This window comes from Diuraphis noxia, unplaced genomic scaffold (genome assembly GCF_037042655.1).
Source record: "Diuraphis noxia isolate RWA-SAM2 unplaced genomic scaffold, SU_Dnox_SAM2 contig0004, whole genome shotgun sequence".
NCBI classification, from domain to species: domain Eukaryota; kingdom Metazoa; phylum Arthropoda; class Insecta; order Hemiptera; family Aphididae; genus Diuraphis; species Diuraphis noxia.
In genome coordinates, this window is record NW_028301714.1 from 69541348 (window position 1) to 69560353 (window position 19006).

Genomic DNA, 19006 nt, shown 5'->3' on the forward strand with positions numbered 1-19006 from the left:
GCTGGGGTCATCTGCATGTTTTCGTGATGCGTACTGTAGTGTTTAATGTACTGAACCTCTGCGACGGTGATCGGTGATAGTTATTGTTATCACTGTCTAGCTTATCACACTGCTATGCTTGGTATATGTAGATTATTATGAATTGTATATATGTTAAGTTAAATATTGTAAGAATAACTTGTATGAATTATCTTTATGTAATCAAATTAAGAACAAATGATGAATAAATAGCGTGTTAAATAATATATTCATTATATATTCATTATAAATATAAAAAATAACAATATATTATCAGTGCAAACATTATTTGTTAATATGATTTATTCTATTTCAATACAATCCTTGGATCTCGGATATTTGATCATATTGATCAGATTGCCATGCACGTAAGTTTATGTTTCGTCAAACTGGAGCTTGAAGAGAACGACTTTTCACACACGTCGCACTCGTACGGTTTTTCACCAGTGTGTGTGCGTCGATGCCTTTGCAATTGGCTACTCTGTGTGAACGATTTGTCACACACATTGCACCCGTACGGTTTTTCACCAGTGTGTGTGCGTCGATGTTTTGTCAAATCGCCAGTATTGCTGAACGATTTGTCACAAACGTCGCACCCGTACGGTTTTTCACCAGTGTGTGTGCGTCGATGTTTTGTCAAATCGCCAGTATTACTGAACGATTTGTCACAAACGTCGCACCCATACGGTTTTTCACCAGTGTGCATGCGTCGATGTACTGTCAACTTGCTACTATCGTTGAACGATTTGTCACACACATCGCACCCGTACGGTTTTTCACCACTATGTGTGCGTCGATGTACTGCTAAGCTGCTACATTGGCTAAATGATTTGTCACAGATATTGCATGAATAATTTTTCTTGTTCATTTTTTGGTCGGAGTGATGGCAAGGCTACTTCTATTTGTACACAATTTTTTAATATTTATTTGTTTTTTCGTAAATCTATTTGATAACTATGTACTTCTCTGCTTATAATCGATTAGACTTTATTGACATCACCAGATTTTTAAGCCAGTATTTGATGCAGTATTTTTTTTAAATTAAATAAAGTATAATATTATGCTTTTAGGTATTATTAGTAATTTATATTAAATTTTATAATAATAACTGATACCCGTGCACTTCATATTCCGTTAAAAATACCAACTATTTATGATTCAAAATTTGTGTTAAATTCGTCGTTTGATAGCTAATATAGCTAGTGAATACTTCTTGTGTGACAAATTCTCGTAGATTTACCCTATCTTAATCTCCATTAAAGATTTTTGACATAGTCGTTTAAAATACAGACATCAACGTCATAGAAATAAGTAAAAACCACGGCCTCATTCTGTACCCGACATTCCGTTGGGCTTGGAAAACAAATGACCCGCAACAGAAAAATGCAGTAAACGAAGAAAAGAAAAGTATCTATAGGCCGTGCATTCCATTGTTTGAACAACAGTATACGGCGCATAATAGTTGCTTCCCAAATATACGAATTGCCTTCCATCCTTATCGTAAATAAAAACGTTAATTTACACTAGTTGCCTCCAATGACCAGGTAGTTCATGATTATACTTATACGAATTGGCTCCCAAAAATTTTCACACTAGTTGCCTCCCATATATAATTAAGTAGTGGTTCATTAACTTCACTAAACAGTTCCACATAAATAAGTAATGTTTATTCATTATTAAAAATATCAGACTTGGTAAAAACAATAATAATATAAAAATAATCAATACAAATAAAACATATTTTACTACTAATTAAAATATATAGTGCAGTTAAAAAACATCAGTCTTAGGTATAATATATACAATAATGTTATAATAGTTATTTCTTGTCAAACATATTTTGCTGTCTGGGATATGACATTTAAAAAAAAATGATTTATTACTCATTATTTATAAACAAATTACACAACTATAAAAATAATAAATCAATAAGTCAAACAAAATAGGAAGTAGTACCTATTATTAGTCAATAACATAAATGTATGGTAATAATAATTTAATATAATATGTATATTGTATATAATGGTAAATTATTTATAACATTGCTTAGGCTTGTATTTTTTAGCCAATATTTGTAGGTACTCAAAATTTTATATTTTTTTTTCACTCAGCTTTTTTATTTGGGCATCAATGAAAATTATTTTAATATAATCGTATCAAATATCAAATACGAAAGTAATATTGTATAACATAAGTCATAAATTACGACTTTGAAATTACAAAGTTATTTTGCTACTGCTACATGATATTTGCAACCACTCATATATTTATTACTTGACTAACGGGAGGCAACTAGTACTAGACCCTTTTCGTTTATGATAACATTTAGGGTACGTCGGGAGGCAACTCGTATATAGTCGGGAGGCAATTCGTATAAAAATTGTGAGCCTTTTTGACTTCGGGAGGCAACTAGTGTGCGCCCACAGTATAGTATCGCAAATTGGGAAGTTTTTCGACTTTGGTTTGGAGCTCGGGGTACAGCCTCAGGGTTCCTAAAGCCATTCTTCCGATCTGTGCAACCTCACTATGCAGGAGCTTATCAAATTATGTATATCAGTTTTGAAGGATTCACTATACATAATAAATTACCATCTATATTCATATAGTAAAATAAGTCCCTTTTGATTATATTGTAATAACGCAAAAAAAAAGAAAATAAATAAAATAAAATAAAATAGCTAAAATAATAATATTAAAATATAATAAAATAGGTAATACAACTAGTACAATTAATATGTCGAAGATATTAAAAATAAAAGGGTGTTTGGTTGATTTATTAAGTTACACTATAGGATCTATATTGTTCTCTATTTTTATAAGAACTGGAGAATAAGCTACCAGATATAAATATTAAAATTGCGCTATTATCTTCCTCCTGATCGTCAAAGGATTCTCGAGGTCGTGATTCGAGAACGATCAAGTACACCATAATAATAAAATATTAGAATGTAGGAAAAAAAGTCCCTGGAAAAAAAGATTCGGAAAAAAAGTCCCCGGTGAAAAAGTCCCCGGTAAAAAAGTCCCACGGAAAAAAAGTCCCCAAATTAATATTTGATTTAAATTAAGTCTTTTATCGTATAGGTTAAATTAAGTCTTTTATCGTATAGGTATTTATAATTTATATAGGTACATAGCCCATAGGTTACTTACATGTTACATATTTTGCTGAAGATAATTAACAAACAACTAAATTAAATAGGTACAAAATATTATAATAATTCAATATCTTAAACATCTTTAATAATATTAATTAAAAAATATAAAAATACATTTATTTAGATATATAAGATATATTCCTCTCGTAAAATAATTTAAAATTTAATAAAATATGTCGTATAATATTATTTAAAAAATATAAAAAATTATTTAATTAGTTATAAAAGATATTATGTTAAATAATAAAATATGTCGTATGTTAGGTATTTAAAAAATATAAAAATGCTAAAAAATATAAAAGATATGTAAAACAATAAAATATGTCGTATGTTATTTATAAAATATGAAATGCTTTTAATCAGTATTTAATAAAATGATCTTTTTCTTAAATTTTGACCTATATGTTTTAAAAAATTAGGAACATCTTTAGATTCGTCCTCGTCAAAACGCTGACATAAAATATTTAATCGTACTTCAATTTTTTTACCAGCTTTTGTTTTTCTCCGGTTAATTTCTCCTATTTCAGCCAATGCCATTCTTGCTTTGTCCGTTCCAACTTCTTGACACATTTTTGTAAGTAGTTTCCAAATACTGGGATGTTTAATGCCGACGAGATGGGAAAACCTATTATTCCAGCCCTCACAAGCATTATTAGTTCTGTGCGGATTTGTCGACAGAGTTGTTAAATTAACGTTCCATGATTCTGGTACAAACAATGGTGGTGTTCTTCTTAAAATTATATTGTTTGTTTTTTTAACTTTCCTGAACGTACCTCCAACATAATTTTCATCAAAATACTGTAGTAGATCTTCTGCTCCAGTTGGACAATTTTGTTTTAAATAATTCATCCCCTCACCAACTTTATCTACAGGGAGAAAAGCTAATCCATCCATCATAGCACAATATAAATTGAAGTTTTCGTCTTCTTTATATTGTTTACTCAAGCCCAGATTTTGTATTTTTCTATAAGTGCTTTGGGATAAATGATAAAAGCACCCACGAATTGAAATATGTTCACCAAAAACTGTTTTGGCAGCTTTGTGAACTGCGATTTCAAAATCAACATTGAAGTATAATGGATCTGGGTACAGTTCACGATTGTTACACTCATTCAAAATTATTTTGAACATTTCTTCGTAGGTGTTTTCCGTTTTTCGCTCGAGTAAGCAAAACACTGGCGTAATAAAAATGTTGTTAACTTGGATTCGAATGACGTATAGCTGTAAAAAATGCTCGGGCGCTAAACCAAAGTTCCCATCAATAAACCAGGTATCGGCATTTGCTAACTGTTCTAATGAACTATCTAACGCAAATATTATAATCCGTTCACTTGACTCTGGACCATTATCTTTCAACAAAAATCGTTCATTTTCACAACGTGTCCAATCATCTAAAACCATAATACAAATAGAATTTTAATTTTAAAATTTTATTAATTATTTTATTTTGCATATTTTTGCATTTTTTGACGTTTTTAATTTTTTTGGTCATTTTCGATAGGTAATATTAATATAAATATAAAAAACAGGGCTTGCAAACTTTTTAACGGAAAACGATAAACATATAATTAAATAACACAAAACAAAACGTATCGTTTAACAAAATATATGATATATCATTACACAAAACATAACGCAAAACGATATAGTTAATCTTAAAAAAAAGTAACTTATTAAGTTAAAAGTTAATTTGTAAAAAAAGTAACGAGTTAATTAACTTAATTAAAATTAACTTAACGTTTTAACTTAATTTTAACTTTTAACTCGTTAATGCCCAGCCTTGCTTATAAATAAATTATTATAATAATAGGTAACGCAAATTACCTTCAATAACAAGTTCTTGTAGACTATTTGGTTTTTTTGGGTTTGAACTGCTTCTTTGATTACGAATACTTCTTTTTATTGAATCCTCGGATGGTAATTCAATTAATACCTCCTTTGGTACACTTTGTATAGCTTGGGCAAAAATTTGTCCTGGATTGTTACAAGTCTGAAGTGAACATTCCTTTATCTGCTGTTTGATTTTCATAGCTCCTATTGCACCTTTATTAGCACTATGACAGTGTTCTTCTTCAAATCGTATGATTTTTGTAATTTTCAAATCAGTGATTAATATAGCTGGACATTTCATTGACGATTTTTTGGAACATTTCCATCGGATTATACTTTCGCATGTCTTTTTTATAGTATAAGTATACCCATCTAGTGCAATTTTATCATTTCCCTTGTTTGATTTAAGAAGTTCCATGGTTAAACACTTACACTAGTTAAACTACACTCGCGTACAACTCGAAACTAATACGAGATTGGATAGCCGATAGGTATGATAGGTATACCTCAATAATACCTGTATATGGTACTGTGTGTAACTGTCAAACTATATAGATATTATTGTCAATTAATTGTCATGTACTATCTACAGATAAGATTTGTCAACTCAATTTATTTTATAAATAAAATAACAAGTATAGTGGAAATATCGTTTTATTTAGGGCTAGTTCACATGAGAAGCGTTAAACCCCCGTTTAGAAAATTTACGTATGAGATATGGCAACGCGCATTAACGCTTTGTAACGCGCCAGAAAGCTGTAAACGCGCGTTATGATACAGCTGCATAGTAATTATAAACGCGCGTTTAACGCTTCTCATGTGAACTAGCCCTTATACTGCAACGGGAGACTTTTTTTCCGGGAACTTTTTTTCCGGGAACTTTTTTTCCATGGGACTTTTTTACCGGGGACTTTTTCACCGGGGACTTTTTTTCCGGATCTTTTTTTCCGGGGACTTTTTTTCCGTTTACCAAAATATTAATTATTAAATTATAAAAAATTTAATAAATACATTATAACATATAAGATTATTATGTAAATATATGAATATCGATGCGCATGCACCTTACCTTATTCGTAGCTGTGTTTGAATGCGCAGTTGACATAATAAGATAAATAAAGGTTTTTTATTAAATACTCAGATTAAAGAAAAACAATACTGTTAAATTTCGATTTAAAAAGGAAACGGTCCAGCTGTCGCCCGCAATATCTGGTGTCGAAGAGTTTTTACTGGTGCTCTTGCACTCTTGAGGTTGTTTTAATGTTGGATGGTGCTCAGGCACTGATGAGAGGAGACGACTTGGTCAAGCCAGCCAGGGTCGCAGGCGGCTCCATCAAAGGCCTCTGCGTTTCTAAAGATTTATCGATATCCTTGGTAGCAGAGGCCTTCATTGGGCCATCCCTTGTCTCTGGCGGCACGCAGGCACACAAAATAGATCAATAACGTGTGGCGACACTTTGTCACAACTACGTCTGGATTCCTACGTGACCAAACAATGCAGATCATTCCTTCCATTAGTGATTAAAGGTATTTATTGGGTTTTAATGGCTTTCTGCGTACGACAACTTGACCGTTATTTATTTTATTGGATAACTAATCAATATACAATTATGATATGTGATCATATCATTACAATATTACATATGATTTTATCAAATAGTTAATTGTTAAATTTAAAGATTGTTATAAACCCTTGCAGTGGCGGATTTGATTGGGGTCCAGAAGGGCCTGGGCCCCCCTTGGCCACTAATATGTATAAGAATATAATTGTGACGTAAAATTTATAATCACGATTCACAAAAAATTCAGGTTTCTGATTTTGTTTTGATACTTAATATTTAATTATATTATACTTTATATTTATAAGTCAACCGTGAAAGCTGCTATAATGTAACGTCTTATCTTGTACTGATGTATAATAATATCCCCCTCCCCCCCTCCCCCCAAAAAAAAACAAAACAAAATCCTAGGTCGATTTTTCCTCGGTATCTTCGTAGACGTCGAGACTAGATTTACACGAATGACAATAATAATTTTAACAATAATAATACGATATAATAACATATAATTTTTTTTATTGGCCAACTTTTTTTATTTTCATAATTATACAATTTTATATAAACTTAGTACTTACATCAATATGTGTTTAAGTTCAGCTATTTTATAAATAAAAACTAAAACTAAATTTATATATTAAGATATAAAAACTTGTAAGTTTGTACTATCGAAAAATACTATCAAAGAAAAAAATCGATTTTAATTTTGGTGTAAATTACAATTCCTATTTCTTACTACCTGAGGATGGTGCAAATTACATATCTTTGTATTGGTGCAAATTACAAACGAATTTTTAAAAAAATGGTGGAAATTACATATTATATTGTAAATATTTTGGGTCAATTTTGGCGCAAATTGACTACAGCCCACTACTGAACCCTAGCTATTATATGTTATAATACTATACCCACCATATTGTTAACAATTATTACTATAAATTTCATTCTGTGCCTATGTTTTTATCGCTGCATATGAATTGCGTCCCAAAGATATTTAACGACTACACGAATTGCGTCCCAACCATATTTAACAACTATCCGAATTGCGTCCCAACGTAAAAACATTATTTTCCTTCTCATTTCATACAAACTTAGGACTGTCGATAGCAAATTACGACTATCAGTAGGTTAAAAATATTGTTTTTTTATCATTATTATGCAATTGGATGTAAGTAAAATAAAATGTGTAGGTTAATAATATAATAATAATAATATAATAGATAAAAAATATATATATACATATATTATATAAAAAGTTATAATTAAAAAATTAAAAAATTGGTAAAAACTTGAATGATACTTTCTTAATATAATCAAGACGGGTTAATTGGCCACTTTCATATTTTGCCATATTTTGTCTTAGTGAATTTTCTTTTTCACATACCATCATTCGTCTGTTTTTAATTACATGAATACTTCGTTGTTTAATATAAGTTTCTTTTTGTATATTTTTTAAAACATCTATAAATTGCAGTTTTTAGTAGCCGTTTTTATGTATTGATTTGTATACTAATATATGTCAATTGTACTATATAAATATATTGTTGCAACGACGATGATTATTATTGCAGATAATAACCCTGCATCAACCATGAGGACGTTGCCAGATACGTATGTGTCTTATTGCCGCCTCTCGTTAAAACGAATGTTTTTCTAACATATACACGACGAGTGAAACAAAAATGTAAAAAAACGATAATATGATAAGTGTGGTGATCGGCGCGATGTTATATAACAAAAAATAAATAATAATAATATGTATGTATGTATATCACTCGGACTCTGTGACGGCCTAACTCGGTCGTACGTGCAGTGTGCAGTGTTCGCATGCGAACGTCCATAGTAATATAATAGGTATGTACACTTATATGAGTGTGTGTGTGTGTGTGTTTTGTCTGGTGTAATTGACCTACAGACACACACAGAGTACGTCGTACGGTCATTGATTCGACGGGGTACCTTTTGGGAGGATTATACATATTATATATACATATTATTATTTTATCTATATAATGCACATATTATAAGCCCTAAACAAGGTCACCGGAAATTGCGTTTCGTTAACGTATATAGCAATTATTATTATTATTTTTACAAGACACACACGTCGTATAATGTTATTATCAATTAGGTATTATTATATTATTTTATAATTGTTTGTTACGTTTTCGCAATTTGTGTGTACCTAAACGGGGACAATAGTCATTAATACATATTTTAAAGCGTGTGTACTTACAAGTTATAGTGATACCTATCAGCAGATAACGAAAACAAATCTGCGGTGTATCGTGCATCGTATATGATCCATATTAAATATATATAATTTATACATGATATAAATAATTTATAACATAACTAATAATAATTACAATACACACGCAAACACATCAGACAAACGATCGTTTTAAATTCCAATGTATCATAAAGTTGTTTATTATATAATATTTTAATGCAAGTATATTGTATTTTTTACGATATGGGATGTAATAACAATATAGTAATTGCAATATACAGTGTATATTATACACCCAGTGAAAAAAGAGTATAAGGGCAAACTTATATCACAAACAAACACACGCACACACACACAAACCTACACATACAGGTACGCGCCTATTATGCATATTGTTATGTATGTATGTGTTATATTTTTATCGTCACGTAAAACGTTAATACTAATTACCAGAGAGAGAGAGAGAGAGAGAGCTATACGCCGGCAAAATGTTATAATAATATTATAATGATAAGTATAATCAGCTTTGGCAATGACCCTGGACAACGTTGCCGCCGCGTGTACGTATGTGTGCGTAATCAGTTTGTGCGTTCTCTGTGTATATATGTTGCCCGGTGCATGTGCAGCCGCAGCAGGAGACGATGCGAATATTATGCGATGGCAACAATAATAATGTAATTATGTAAGTGACGTTTAAAAAAAAAAAAAAAAAAAACGATTGTATGATAAAATAATACAACTATAAGTTAACCCACTGTTACATTATGATATTATGTCCGTATTATTATTTATTAGTTAGATGCATAGATAATGGATCATCAGCCTTCTCCGTGCGTTCCCGAATGATAAGCTACGGGGTAATACATTTTTTATCCCATGAACAAATCTTTTTTATTTTTTATTTAAATTTAAAACAAAATAATTATTTTAGTTTATTTTAGCCAGTAGTTGCTTTTATAATTGGTAAATGGAAATTAATAACGATAAGTCCATACTCCATAACACAGTATAATATGATAAATATGAAATATAAGAAAATATGAATATATACAAAATTACTTATAATAATTAATTATATTTGTATTTAGGTAATAAGTGATTTGGTTGTAATCTACCGTGGTAACAACAGTCAATAAAATATATAAAATAAATTAATACCCGCTAATGAAGATTACTTTAAAATTTAAACTGTATTTCTGTTGAATTTTAGATTATTCAAAATTGTGTTTTAAAGTCAAACAGTAAACGACAAATTTAATGTTCAACATTATTATTTGTTTGATAACAATTATTAGTAGATAGTGATAGTCAAAATGGTTACCTGTTGGTTACTACTGGTAACAATGGTATAGATGGGGCACATACCGAAACTTCGGGAACGCTGCCCCATGGGTATTATTTAGTATAGGGATATCCTATCCATTATATATTATCTATGGTTAAATGTTATTTTTATTGATTATTATGAGACGACGAAACGCACTTTGAGGCCCACTGCGTATCATTATAGTCATCGGAATAAACGTCGCATTGCTACTGCACAATCTTAGTTTTAACAATCGCGCACTAATCTTTTTCATCTTACAATTATTAAAATATGCTATGTTATATATTTTTAAGTTCGTTTTAATAATTTTTATTTCTTTAAAATCCATTCATGGTTTTTATCATAGCAATGGGTGGGTAGGATAACTGAAGAAATCGACCAGAGAACGCGAGTATGAGAACACCACGACGTCGTTTAAGAAAAAAAAAAACACTTTCTTAAAAATCCGTCACACCGACGTCTATAATACTAGAGGGTTACGTATTTTTACTTTTTTTTTTTTACATAATATGACGGCACGACGAGTTAACACATATGTTTCACTTCAGGTCAGCGTGTAAACTTATAATCTAAATGTATTACAGCAATATATTATAACTTATAATACAACGAGGTTATTTATTTTTTTATTGTATTATTATTGTATAAAATATAATACCGACGTCGGACGACATGGGATTTTCGTACAGCAGAAAAAATAATTTTTTTTTATGGTTATCAAGGTCAGACATGAGTACAAAAAAAAATTAACAATAGACCCTGTCACCTAAACAACCGTCTTTCACGAAGTTTGCAAGGGACAAAATTTAGAAGAAATGTGTATATAAGTAATCTTTTGTCAGGGCACCGAATATTTTAAGCTCTAGATTAATTTTAATATAATTTAATTATATTAATCCTACTTTGGGAGTGAATAAAAACTTTTTCTAATCCGTTATAGCTTATACTACCCACCAGTCCCACCATCATAATTTATATCATAAAATAAAATTGTTTGGTTATAATAACAGATAACTAATACCAGTTAAAAATCCTAAATTGTTCTACCATAATTTTTTAGGACAAATTTGACAAATTTTTAAACGATTTAATAGTTACACATAGAATGCACTTACAATTTACATACAGCATAAGTTTATTATATAACCTGACCTAACCTCATCGTGTATAGCGTATACGTATAATATATTACGTATAGGTACCTACAATTAAAATAATAATATACTTATAACTTACCTATAATAATTAATAACTAATTAACAAACTATAATAGACCACTAATATTTTGTTTGCACAAATGATTGTCTATACTATGAGTTAAATAACCATTAGAAATTAGAAATATTTTTATCATATTATTATTTTTTTTTTAACTTAAAAACATTAACAGCAAATGAGATTACTGTTATTAGTTTAATACATAATGAGTGATTTCTAGAACTAAAATTATACAATTAATATGGTGCTAATTTTGTGCGATTTCCACTAACTATTATGGTTATCGTAAGCGACGTTAGCAGAAGGCTTAAATTTTATTGTATAGGTCGATTTTTCTTAGGAAAGCAACATATTTGCGATGTTTTCGATGCCTGTTCCTAATGCTTCATTCATGTTGGTTGGAATGTTGAATTTTCTGAGTTCGTCGAAATATTGGTTTTTATTATTACCTAACCTAACCTACTTAGTACTTATATTATACATAATTTAAACATCATTGATAAAACTGATATGGTTAATATCTAACTCATATGAACAATTTAAATTATATTCATTCAGTATATTTTATCTCACGGTCTCAATAATTATTGGCTATTGCTGATCTATATCTCGAATTCAAAAATAAAAAAATATCAAATTGTATTCCTGCAAATACGCATTAAAATATAAACGGAATGTTATGAATAAAAATATTTACAATTCAAAGTCGGGTGCGATAACTCTTCGCTACTTCTTACACTTCTACAGCTATAATTACGAATAATATTTTTTAAAAAATCACTGCTTTTGTTTGATATTGATAGTAAAATACACCTATTTAGTAATGTATAAAAACGTGTAGATAACAGAAGTAACTATATAAATTGTGTGTTGGTATACTTTTATAATATATTTTTTCTCTACGGTCGAGTTGAGCAAATAATTGGGCATAGTAAATTTGTGAATGACATATTGCCGTGACCGTCAATATTGAAAAGAACTAGTATACATATATATAATAATATACAGTCGATGCGTGGCCAAAATAGAATATTTTTTTACGCCAATCGACATTGTACTTATCTTTTGCCAACAGAGTTGTTTCACGAGCAATGCCCTTTATATAGTCGGGGTCAATTGCGTTCGATTTTCAAGACCAGTTTTATGCAGCACGCCATTGTGATTCACATAGTTACAGAACATTATTACTATTACTATTATTATTATTATTATTATTATAATCTAATATACAGCTATAATACAATGTGAACATATATATATATATATATATATATAACTTGTCAAAAAAATAATGAAAACGGTAAACCATTGTGCTTAATATACTAAACTTCCTAATGAAAAAAACAATAAAGCTTAGATGCATGTGTGAGGTGCATTCCTTACAACAGATGAACGTCATATAAATTAATACTTTATCGAATCGGAGATCAAAAAATTCACATAACTGCAACTGAAAACATAATGATTTTACGCATTTCACAAGACAAGTAGAATTTCTTTTCGGTGCAGCATAGGTGTTTACTGTTTATAAAACTACTGTAGTACTACCCATATAATATAATATGCTATACTTGAATAAATATATTTATTTTTTTATTTATACATATTGCCAAAACGATATTCAGATGTTTTTCGAAATTATTTTTGGTTTCAAGTATGATATAACGTAAGTATATAGTCATGCGGCCTACTTGCGGAAACGAATCGTTTGAGTAAACTTTCGGAGTATAACAGAATAAACGTTCGGTTTGGAGACAGAGATTTCTAAGCACAGTTTGTGACTGAGTCCAAGGTCTAGTTCATGGGAAAACGTCATCAGACAAATCAGTCATCGCACAAATCTATAATTCATATTATATTCTATGCTGGTTGATGCGAAAAAAAAGTATAAAAAACTGTACAGCACCGACGAAATGCGACAACGACGATGTCAAAAATAACAGCTATAACACAATATTGGCGTAGATCACTATATATTCCATATACGCATTGAGTGTATAGTGTTTGAGTGTGTGTGCTCAACTCTTACAAAACATAGTTTAAAAATATTATCAATAATATAGTTTGCATGATAATATGATATGCATTTATAATTTTTACCTACTTTTCTTAGAACTTACTTAATCTTTTATAATATCTTAATCGCTATTGTAAGTTCTTGTTACTATTTTGTAGTATAATAACGTAATGAAATATGTAGCATTTATATACTGTATATATATTCAATTAAATACCTATTATAATCTATTATATATATAGTACTATTGTTTAGCGGCACAATAAATTTACATAAAAATTGGAACAAATGTGGAAATGTGATTTTTTTCCCAACAAATTTCCTGCAATCTTTTCAAGTTCACACTTCAAATATGTTATCCGTTGGAAAATGGAGTAACCAAATAGGTTCGCCCACTTATAGTATTTTTTAAATTTCAAACTGCAATCATCGACAAACTATCAAATATTATCTCTTATGTGAATCAATTACCCTTAGTTGACAATACCGACATATTGTACATTTGAGGAGCTCAAATTTCTACAACGACCAGATTACTCAAAAACTGCCTTTAAATTACTTTTCAGAGTGCAATGCTTCAAAACTGGTTTCGTTTTCTCACCCCAAAAAACAAAATGCATTATATTTTTAAACAGAGGAAAATAAACATTTTATCAACTTTTCAAGGTATATCACATATTATTTACCGTGACAATATATTATTATGTAGAAAACAACACAATACTTGGTTTACTATATCGATTATAAGACCACGGAACACAAATTTAGAGAAATAAAACACTTCGTTAAACCCTGGTCCATAATATACATATAAGAATGTAAATCGAAGAGAATAAGTGTACACCTTTTGGAAAAGACAAAAACCACACTTATTCTGCAAGCTCACTATCGTCCTCTGCAGTCTAAATTTAACTGATTTTAGAATTAAATTCAACATTTCAGAAATTCTATACTAAGAAATTGTCCCATTATCAGATATACCAAAAATATAATTGATCATCTTCAAAAAATCGAAATATATAATATAGCTCAATACAACGTTATAAACATTATGTTAAACTAATAACCATTGTAATTGATGCTATGAAGTAAAAAAATATATGTATAAATATATTATATTGTTGGATATTTTTAAAAATGTCACAATTCCCTAGACAACCACGGTGACTTTATTCAAACGACGTTTATGCGTTTTACTGACGGTTATAACTATAGCATTGTCCTACAATCAATATAAATTTAAAAACATTTTAACATCCCAATGTTAAATTAATTACCTACCGAGTTTGTTTCCTTAGTTTTGATTAATAAGCCCCTTAAAGGTTATTCGATTGAGCGAGTGGGATAGTCAGGAACATTGTAACTTTGACATTTGTTAAAACGTTGTCCTTACATATAATATTATGTTAAATCAATAATTTGGTAAATTATTATAATCATACGAAGGCGAAGGAACAACCAATATGCGTGGTTTATATCAAGGATTACAAGTTATTAAAATGAACAATCAATTGAAATATTAATATGGTTCATATATTATACAATATACCTACACTGCGTGGATACGGTGCACACGAAAATTAAATACATCCAGGAGTCTCTATTATTATTTTCAAGGAAGTTAAGTCTTGAAAATATTTAACTACCTACAGACCTATTTTATAGTAACACGAATTAATACATTAATTTATACATATATCGTAGAAAATATTTGAAAATAGATATTATATAATACTCTACTCGTAAGTCAAAAGTAAAATATTGTAATTTGGTAACAATACTTCGCCGACCTCAATGGATATTTATAGTTTGATTAATTTAATTTTTAAGGTTCGTGTATCTTAAAATAATAAATAACTTTACATTGATCTAAAAAAGCTGAAATCCATTAGTGCAACAAAGTTCAAAATCAGATAATTACCAATATCATATTATAATCATTGCTTTGAATTTCAAATAATACAAATAATTTGATTTTATATTTTAATTGTTAAATCAAATTTCATAATAAAGTATTGGCTAATGTTACTAATATTGTTTTAAAAAGCATTAATTAAATTGTTATAAACAATCAATACATGATAGATTATAATGTTAAGAAATTATTGCCATATAAATAAATAAAATAATATTGAAAATCTTTTTTATTTGAAATAATTTATGAAAATATAAAAATAGGGTTTATTAAAATAATAATTGATCAATTATTATTAAAACAAAGCATCACACGAGTTAACATCAATAATTAGTTAATTAAATCTGATCTTAAAATTACATCTTTATTTATTTATTTTTAGTACCTATTCAGACAGTAATAGTTCAAAGTCGATTACAGCCCTATTAAATGCTCTGAATTGGTCATGTATTATAAATTGATAACTCCAATAAGTCAATTTAAAATTTATCGGAATATATATTTTATTAGTCGATATTTCAAGAAATTGTGAATAGATACAATAAGATATCAATGAAAAATTCGCATTTAAAAAAAACAACACATTTTTAAGAAAAATTAAGTCAGGCTTTTCGAAATTGGTAGCATAAAATTGCAATGGCATTATATTGTTATACTATTAAATCACGTAATTAAGGAGAAACATAAATGAAAACTAAGGGAACATAAAGAGATTACAATAATTTACACTTTTAACGTGTACATAGCTAAATACTATGACCCAAATTGATTATATGTACTCGTATAGTTAGGTACTTAATACAATGTCTTTAACCTTATACATTTTTACTGAATGATTGTAAAGTTTAGTTATTGAAATTTAATCATATCTTTTTTATGTAAAATATTAAATTCAGCCATAGCAGTGACATCAATTATAATGCCTGTTGAATTTTACAAAATAAGTTCGTTGAACATATTTAAAATGATTAATTCAATTTTTATTTCACCTTTATAACTAAATAAATAAATCATATTTTATTTAATTAAGTTTTATGAAAAATAACTATTGAGAGTCTCTCAGATCTCATTCTTCTACTTTATTTATAATTAGGTTAACAGAATAAAAATCCATCATAAATAACACTATAGAGGTTAAAATATTATAAGATATAAATTTCGAAGAATGTTCATATTATTTTTTTTTGTATACTTACCTAATTAGTCTTATTCCTCTTTCAATATGGTATTATTTACAATATCTCCAAGACCCAAGTTGTACATTTTTCATATTTTCTGTTTTTTTTTTTTTGGTATTATATACACTTATCATTTTTAACTCCCATTATCTACTTCAAATGAGATCATTTTTAATGGAAAAAAATAACATTATTACAGTAATAAATCGGTTACAAATCAAAATTGTACAATTAATTAATATATTTACGTATTTATCATTTTTATTTAAGCAACGGTGGATGGTATAATTGCATACATATAATCTACCAATCTGTCGTTCATTATACCTATGATTAGATTATTTACCCGATTATGGGTAAATATTATGTTAAGTAATTCATTTAACGGCGTTTTAGAAAGATCCAAAAAAAAAAGATGCTAATTAAACATAAGACAAAAATTGTTAATATTATATGATGAGTAAATAATTTAAGAAATATACTGATATTAGAAAATTCTCAACAATCTTATTTTTTTAAAAAATTATTACGTTCCAAATTAATTTAACTAAAAAAATATCGACTACTTGACTTAGATAAATCTTTTTACCATCAACATTTTTCTTTATCATCAGATTCACAAATAGGCTATTTAGAATTTATCCAAAAAATTATCGATTTTTAAGTTTTTTATTTTCAGTATTAAAAAATAAAAAACATTCTAAAAGTGCAGCGCAAGTGTCTATGAATTATATATAAACAAATTTTAAAATATCGAATACCATAAAAGTTATTCCATATGGCAGACCATCGTGAAACACCAGTATATTTGGGAGGGGGATATAGAGTTATTAATAGAAAATATTTATAAGAAAAAATGAAAGCGGCAAAAACGAAAAGGCAAAAGGTTCAAAAGCACTGCGAAGAAAAGTTTCCATCTGCTCAGGGATAAGTAGTTGTTTCATGGAGATAGGAGGCCTACCAGTCACTGCAGCTATTATATAAATATTTTCCTTTATTAAAATCTATTAAATCAAAGCCGTTGAAATTATCGTAATACGATTTGCTATAATACGTATAACTGATATAGTTTAATATTATGAGATACCGACCGATGAGTAGGTGAAATGAAATATCACAAATTTCATATAATATTAAATTAATGATTGCACACGGCATGGGCTTTTTGAACTGGCAATTTCGTAGATATAAGCACAAACTTTTTCCTTCAAGATTCCGAAACTACTTGATCTTCGTCGAGCATTTATTATAATATAGTAACGAATGAAAACCACGTGTTACACGTCGACATCGTCTTTTGTACAGCAGAGGACAGCAAGCTGGGACGGCGAAGAATGTCTACATTTATAATTAGAAAATGTTTGCGCGCAAGTATAAAAATATTGTTGTTTAGAGGACACGTCTTGGGATATATGTGCAGTATATATATATATATATATAATGTATGTATATATGGTACACAAAAAGAAAAATAAAGCAGTGATTCTTAATTCCGTTTCATCTTGATGATCACTGTATTGCCATTTATTTTTATACATTTTTATTTTTTTTACTTCATCTTTTTTTTTAACTGCATATAATGATGACGTTTAAACTGACCTAGGTCTAAACTCTAGATTATTGTAAATGCCAAGAATAGATCTATAGTGTATGTTATGATAATTCATAGGTAATAAATAATAATAATAATATCACTTGTGAAAATATGTTGTGCTACACAAATACGATGGATACGATGACTTTTAACCTCTAAACCATGGTTACTATAAATAACGACGAATCCTTGCAATGGTCGTAGCAACCCTCTGTGTTGTATACTTCTTTCCCCCTACATGATGTCGCTCTCCACCTCGATCGTTAAAAGGGTAAGTTCGTTCCCCTACAATATCAGTAGCGAAGCGGGCGTGGGCGTGTAAGTGCATCGACCACCACAACAGCAGTGTTTCGGTAAATTTTATTTTAATAATAATGATTGTTTGGCTCTATACCCTGTCTCAAGGTTATAAAATCAAGTTCATCGAATTCAAATTCCGAATGGTTTATTATGCGACTGTAGGAAATATTTTAATATTCTAATTTTAAGCAAAAATATAGGTACCTCATAATAAATAAATAAATAATTGGAAATGAAGTATTATCTTGTAATAATAATGAAGTTAATCTCATTTTACCTTATTCATTTGATTGCAGTTATGAGTATAAAAATATTAACCATGTTTACTTCCCTGTTAAAAAAAAAAAGAGAAAAAAAAGGTGGGGAAATAAACAAGAAAAATAAATAAATTAACAAAAACTCACATCATAATAAAATCGATACGTTTCGAGTCTAAAACTAACATGCTAATCAAACTTAGATGTGCCAGTCAACTATACTCAAGTGAGAGTGTTACTGTTCAGATAACAATGCGTATCATCATATGTTCGTTTTCAATTTTGAAATAATGCTATTACGCATCCCAAAAACATTTATATGAGTGAAGTAATTCCCACTAATAACTACAATTTAACAGCATCTATTGACAAATTCAAAATATATAATATATGTCTAATTTCTAATCT

At 28.9% G+C, this 19006-nt stretch overlaps 1 protein-coding gene across 1 annotated transcript in view; it reads right to left on the bottom strand.

Annotated features, from left to right (window-relative positions):
• Positions 1–370: 370 nt before the first annotated feature.
• Positions 371–19006, bottom strand: part of LOC107168169 (uncharacterized) — a gene marked incomplete at its 5' end in the record, with an annotated part of 36085 nt that continues 17449 nt past the window's right edge. Inside the window, 1 exon segment of the mRNA XM_089227078.1 lies at positions 371–877. Coding sequence (XP_089083204.1) covers positions 371–877 — 507 coding nt within the window.